Here is a 7,088-nt window from a genome sequence, read left to right as displayed (position 1 = left end):
TCAATAAAACATGCCTTTTGTCCTCGAGTTTGTTGTCGTTCCTCACAGATGTAAGCCGTCTGAAGTTTCTGCCCAGAGGAGGAGACGACTTTATTTTCATAAATAATCATTTTAGTGACCCTTTCTGCAGCAGTTTCTTCCCCACGTGGGACGAGATCGCTGCAGACTCAGACCTTCAAATCTGTCTTAACTTTGCTTGGGGAAACTTTTATTTTGAAGTTTCAAAAGAAGGCACACCACCCACTCCTGAGTCAGCATTCACTCTTGTTTTCCTGTCGTTGACATATTTCAGCTGCTTTGACCGTTCATACATCAACATGTTCAGCTTGCTCACGACTTGTGGTTTCTGTAACTTCTAAACTTTTTCAAAAGTTCAACTTTTCAGTTGTTTTCTTCCTCTCATTAAAATGAAGAACTCAGCAACTCCTAAAAGAACTTGCTTCATTTTTAGCTTTCAGCTGGTTTTGCTGGTTTTAGAGTTCACCTTTTAGTCATTTTACTTAAATTTCAGCTTATTCTTAACAGAAAATACACATTTCTGTAGTTTAGGTTTAATGTTAACACAACAGAGGGGTAAAAATAAATTATATGTACCTTATTAAAAGAACTTTTTGAGATGTTAACTCATGTAAATGTTTAAGCATTCCTGTTAAATAAGGAACATTTTTCTTGATGACATTAAATAGGATATCTCACAACTTTAATATCGCCTCGTTTTATTCTAGATATTTTACATCTAGACCGTATTTTGGATGGTGAAGGGAATTTAGGGGTTTTTTTTTAAACAAAAACAAACTTCCGCTGCTTTTTGTACCCAGTCTTCCTTCTTGAGGAAAACGGAAGTTGTTAAAACTCCATTCTCCCAGGAGAAGTTTGTTTGTTTTCAACAGAATGAATTATTTCTGCCTAAAAGGCAAAGAAAATCACGTTTCGTGTCTCTCCGTGAGTCTGAAGCCACAGCTTCCAGCTGCTGCCAGTTCCGCTCCGGACGGACGCTCGCCTGCGTGATGACGTCACATGCACGCTCCGCGCCATTGTTAGGGCAACGTCGGGTACCTTCCATCCGACAGCAAAAACACGTGAAATCCATTGATCGCTTTCAGCAATGACGTGACAGAATGTGACGTAGACTGTCCTCTGATACGCATCAAAGGGCATGGCAGTGCTCATCTAAAGACGGGGTCATTTGTGATTAGTTCGTACTGAGGAGCCAGGCAAGTAAGTTTGATTTTAAGGAAACATTTGAACTTTTTAAACAATCATTCAAAAATCAGATAGAAAATGTCGAGCAATATCAGCGAGATTTTTTCCTATATTCGCAAAGCTAAGGAACTCCAAAGGTCTGGAAAATTATCCCAGCAAACCGCTGTAAGTACGCGTACACCTAATTATCCCAAGTTTTATGGCACAGAGCAAGAAAACCGTCCAGAGATCAGGGGCGTAACTTTGGGTTCAACATTGGGGGGGTTTGGCTCTCTGCCTATTTATGTATTTATTAAATCATTTACTTTTCTAAAAGGATTCAGGAGATTTTGGGTTAACAGTATAAGAAATACATAGTAATGCTTTTACTATGTTTTTACTTCACTTTTTTTGCATTTACTTTGCACCTTCAACAATTGAGAAAAGGCTTACTTTTTCACATTTCTTCCAACAGTAACAAATATTTTACACTTTTAGAATCTATTATATGACACACCTAAATTTATAAATTTTCCAAGTGTATTTAGCTGGTGCCCTAAAATTTGGCTAGGAGAAATGACAACACAATTCCACAAATATAGCCATTAGTAATTAAACAAGAGCAGACTAAAAACAGTTGCAGCTGTGTACTTCATTTATAAAATATTAGAGCACTTCAAGACTGTGGCAGCTTCAAATCATTCATTTTGTGAGTGCAGCCATTATCTATGAAGAAAAGTCAAAAACACAAAAGATGAATTAATTGCATCACTGTATTGACACCAATAAACTATAAACAGTGAATGTCTTATGCACACAGCAACAACAACACTCAATGCATCAAAGAATACATTGGCAAACTGAAGTGCACATTACACCTTGATTCTGAACAAACAAAACCATGTAAATACAAAAGTAGGCTTATCTTTATACCATATATTAAGGTATCAGATTATGGCCATTGTGGGCCATTCAAATAAAAGCACCAAACACCTGTTTGTCTCTCGGTGTAAAAGAAATAAACTGTGTACACACTGACTTCTTAGTTAAGATGTCTAATTTGTCCTGATGAATGTGACACACTGCAACATGGTTCAGCCTTTGCTGTGTCATAGTTGTGCGTAACCAAGTCTTTAATCGTCTAAGAGCACTAAAGCTCCTCTCTGCCTCAGAGGAAGAGACTGGTACCACAAGGAGTAACCTCACCAGAGTTTCAATTTCAGTGAATAAGCCTCGCACCTCTAATGGCAAACCTTTGAGGATGTTTGTAGCTTCTTTACAGGAACTGTACATGTAACCATGTTTGAACATGGGTAGCTGGATTTCCAGCAGCTGGGCATTAATTTCTGGGTAGTCATGAACCACAGGGTCAATAGTTCCAGAAAGCAAGGTGTTTTCCAGCTTCTGCAGAGTAAGAAGACCACCCTGCTGGAAACGTTCAGTGAGCTGTGTGTGAACACTGTCAAGTACCTTAAAAAACTCAACTCTGTAGTGTTCCATAGGGGTTTTAGGACTGAAACTACTTGAGTCTCCACTAAAGCACTTTGGTGGTTGTCGAACTCTTGGCAATGTTATAGGTTCTAAGTCTAAAGACTTCACAGTTGCAGACGCCTTCTCAAAAAGGCTTTGGAAGACCTCATCACTTCTCTTGCCACTAAGAGTAGACTGAACCTTACAAACAGCAGCCTGCATACCAGAAACAGTCTGTGTCCTTCTCTGAAGAGAACTGTTGAGACACTCTAGCTCTCCAATGACTGCTTCTGCCATCACAAGGCCAAGTACAGTACTGCCTCTCATAAACTGCTGAAACAGACCATTTGCAGTGGCTGCAGTGGGAGAGTCACGCCCTGCCATTTCTTCTAAGGCAGTAAGGATGGAGTCATACTGTGTTAGAACAGAACGTATGGCACTGTGTCGAACAGTCCACCTAGTTGTACACAGTGGTTTCAGGGTAGTAGCGGTTTCATGGTCAGATTTCGCTATCTGATGAAACAACTGTTTGAATTTGCCAGACTGTCCGCACAAAACTCCCAACTGATGAACCCAGTCAAGGGAATCTCGCACAACTCTAGAAGCTGTGCATGCCTTCTGTGCTACCAAATTCACACAGTGTGCTCCACAATGCACATACAGAGCTAGTGGCTGTTTCTCCCGAATAAGAGCCTGTGCTCCAGAATATGTGCCAGACATGTTTGCAGCACCGTCATAGGTCTGCCCACGCAGTGCTGACAATGGCAAATTTAGTCTGCAAAGTACATCTAATGCAACTTTTGCAAGATACTGTCCAGTTGTTTCGGTCACAGAATACATCCCAATAAATTCCTCATGAGGATTCAGGTCATGATCCACATAACGAAGACATACAGATTCTTGCTCTTGACCCGATATGTCTTGTGTCCCATCAACAATTAAGGCAAACTGTGTAACTGGGAGGCATCGGATAGTTTCAGCTATTCGTCTTATAATTTCATTGCTCATTATGCCTAATATTTCATTCTGAATGAGAGGACTTGTGTAATCCTGCTTGTGTGTGTCTAACCATTTCTGAAGAACAGGGTCATCTTCTGCCTTTTCTTTGAGATGTTGAGATAGATTACTCTTCTCTTCTACATGGCCTCGTAAAGCTAAACCTTGCCGAGCTAAATATTTGATGGAGCCCACAATTTTTGACAAGCGATACCTGGCTTCCTCCTGTTGTCTGGCAACAGCTGAAGAAAGCTGTGAAGCTACAGTGTTACCTTTTTGGACATACACATTCATTGCATGGATATGCAGCTGGCTTTTCGCATGTCCTGAGAACTTCTCAATAGCCTTTTTCCAATTTCTAAAGCCTACACTCACAAAGGCAGGATCACATTTGCTTGCAAATGATGACTGAATCAGATAAACTTTGGCACAGTGAAAACATAATACCCCTTGTAAAGTAGCACTGTAATGCAACCAAGGAAAACTTGTGAACCATTTTTGTTGAAAAGACAACACACAATTGGCTCGTTTCTGCACTACTATGAACTTGGGATCAGGCTGCACAGGCCTTGTGCAGGTGACGATGTCCAAGACATGAAGTCCTTCTTCCTCTCTGTTTATCTGGCCCCTGACAAGTGGCTCGGGTCCCTATGGTAAACATGTTCAGTAAACTTGTCACTCTTTGAAATAATCTATTAAATGATTGTATTGTACATATCATACACATTTTTTATAATGTTTAATAACTACATCTAAAAATCTGTCATTGTTTCCTAGCATTCCCACCTGCTCATTTTCCTGACAGCTGCCCTCATCATGTGTCCCTCTGTGAGGAAACCACACAAACCAATACAAATCAGTTTGGTGTTCTGACAGTGTGTGTTTGCATCAACAATTTATTTTTTAGGTCTGTTACCTGGTCATCTGTGTTTCTTGTGCTGTCTCTCGCTGTTCTTTATCTGCCTCTCTTTGGTCACCTGACCCTGGGTTGTCTACTGCTACCTCTGTCTTCCCAGCTTCTGCACTTTGTCTGTTGTCTCCTTCCTCATCCTTCTCACCACCTCGGTCACTTGTTTGGCAATCATATTCTTCATTCTGATATAAAAACAGCTCAGTTAATCTTCAAATGTCTCACCAAAATGTTGTAAGACATTGTGTTAGAAAACTGGGTTACATCACAAGTTTACTTCTGCACCGCTGTACCAAAATGTGCCATCACCTGATCTCTAGTCATGCCAGTGTAAATTATTCACTTTTTCCCTTTCCATGGACAGAAACTGCAGCATTTATAAAGCACTTAGTTTTACCAATGGTAATCACTACCAAGAAATGACTGGAATGACAGGTAAAAATCATCAGCAGCAATCTTTGAATTTTCAGCACCGCAGGTTTGTGAACAGCAGCAATGGGAGAATGATATGTAATGACAGTACATAGAGAAGCTATTTTTTTCACCAATGACAAACTTTATCACTGATAAATGCATAAAAAAATACCTATCCAGTCCTTTCTGTGGAAAAAGATCACCTTTATATCCATTATTGTTGCAATTTGGTGTTTTGGGAGTCCGAAACACATTATTTGTAATTCAATTCCTTTCGATGAGGAAATGAATTCATATAATGAAATATATGCTCCATCACTGAACAAATTAAATTGTAAGGAAGGGGCACCATCAGTGGTGTTTTTAGGATCTTGAAACATTGGATTAAACCTTGGGCCTAAATACCTAATGTTCATAGACAGCACCCTAGTTTTTGAGTAACTTAGAATTATACTAATTTAGGACATGTTGTACCAGATTCATTGTTGTGAATCAAAGAAATCATTTTAGAAAGGTAGAATTTTATCTAGCTTTAGGATTTTTGTTAGTAGTTTATTTGAAGGATATCGAGCAACAGTTTACAAATAATATAAAAATCTGTTTGCTAAGGCAGATACATTCTGTAAAATTTAAGAAAAATTAATCTGAATTTCTGCTTCCAGCTGAAAAAAACTGTTCTTAAACTCAAAGAAACTATGTTTATTATGGAGCCAAAAAATGAGCTTCTTTTCTTATCTACATGAATGACCTTTTTAAATTTTACACTCTTATCAAAATGTTCAAAGCACTCCTGAGGCTTGATGGTCGCAATTTTTAAGATTTCAAAAAAGGGAACTGATACAGGTTGATTTTCTGAAATCTTAGACAAATAATAAGATCCTAAAAAGCATTTTATTTATAATAATTATGCTGAATTTCTGCAATCATTTGATTCAAACTGATTCCCTAAATATGTCCCTTCTTTCACAAACCTGTTTTGTTTTACTATCAATTTTGCAGCCCCTCATTCCACTTTTCGAAACTGTTTTAATTTGGCCTGCCAAATATAATAAATACAATATTTTACAGCAGTCTGTTGTTCTCCACTGAGCATGTGAGTGTTTCATGCAATCTTTACTATTAAACACGTTCTATAGAGTATAGAGAAAAAGGTTTTAACTTGATGTGTTTAAAATATAACTAGTCTCATCCTGGACTTATAAAATGGTATGCATGTATTAACTTGAGTAAAACTATACTTGTTTAATGAGTTTAGTTTATATATTACATATTACAGGTAGGCTATTTTCAGAAAAATAGAACAATTCACTAATTATTGATACTCCTGTGTTAATAATTGCTAGGACTTATTTATATGCACACTTAAACAACCCATAGGTTTATGTTTACAATCAGCACAGATGATATGAAAAAGAGGAGGTTTTTGTAATTACTATGTCTTCCTGGCACCTGTAGATATTTTCCAGGTTAATTGAGCAAGAGATTTTTGTTTTTTTAATTTATCTACACATAGAACTAAACTATAGGACAGGCAGCTGCAATGAACTGCCAGTCCCCCCCCTCTGAAAAGACGATCGCTGCAGCAGGTTGATCATCGCGAGGGTGCGCGCGCCATCAGTGACACAATCACGCCGCGCTCCATTCAAAATGAACGATTTTGGTGCTCTAGCGGAGTTGGTTCGCTTGTATCAGCATTTATATGATCCCTCTATTAGAGATCACAAAGATAATCAAACGACTCAAACTCATGGAAGGAGATTACTGCTGCAGCCGATAAAAAGGAGTGTTTATAGACCAGAGAGGAGCTACGGAGCTAGCTAAAACACCTGAACCGGCATTTATAGTGTGTCTGCTACACAGCGGCATAGAGTTATTAAACCATCAGCTAACTTAACAATACATATAGGCCTACCTCATTTTGTTTTTTCCTCTTTTTATAAGGGGGTGTTGTCGACCAACATTGGAAAACTGTTGGTTGTCCGCTTTTTGGCGCTCTTTTCATTTTTTTGGCTACACTCATTCATCAGCAGCTGCTTCCACAAACAAACGGTTAACGCCGCTGCTTGTTAGAGAAAGCTGTTGGGTGATACCAAGTTTTTGCAGGGGGGGGGGGGGG

General features: G+C 38.8%; 1 protein-coding gene across 1 annotated transcript; it reads right to left on the bottom strand.

The window, feature by feature from the left end:
* Positions 1-556: 556 nt before the first annotated feature.
* Positions 557-7,081, bottom strand: LOC108235837 (zinc finger MYM-type protein 1). Its single transcript, XM_037981084.1, has 3 exons — positions 4,565-7,081; positions 4,435-4,474; positions 557-4,296 (listed from the first exon to the last, which is right to left on the bottom strand). Exons 1-3 carry the CDS (start codon positions 4,570-4,572, stop codon positions 2,155-2,157), a joined length of 2,190 nt encoding a protein of 729 aa, XP_037837012.1. The 5' UTR covers positions 4,573-7,081; the 3' UTR covers positions 557-2,154.
* Between the last annotated feature and the right edge of the window lie 7 nt (positions 7,082-7,088).

The sequence above is a fragment of the Kryptolebias marmoratus genome, linkage group LG17 (assembly GCF_001649575.2).
Source record: "Kryptolebias marmoratus isolate JLee-2015 linkage group LG17, ASM164957v2, whole genome shotgun sequence".
In the NCBI taxonomy this organism is placed as follows: domain Eukaryota; kingdom Metazoa; phylum Chordata; class Actinopteri; order Cyprinodontiformes; family Rivulidae; genus Kryptolebias; species Kryptolebias marmoratus.
The sequence above is the reverse complement of the archived record's forward strand: the minus strand, read 5'-3'. Positions and strand labels throughout refer to the sequence as shown.

Excerpts from the sequence above, each read along its gene's own strand:
- LOC108235837 (XM_037981084.1), bottom strand. Across the intron at positions 4,297-4,434 it reads GCTGTCAGGAAAATGAGCAG|GGACCCGAGCCACTTGTCAG; the intron begins GTGGGAATGCTA and ends TGTTTACCATAG.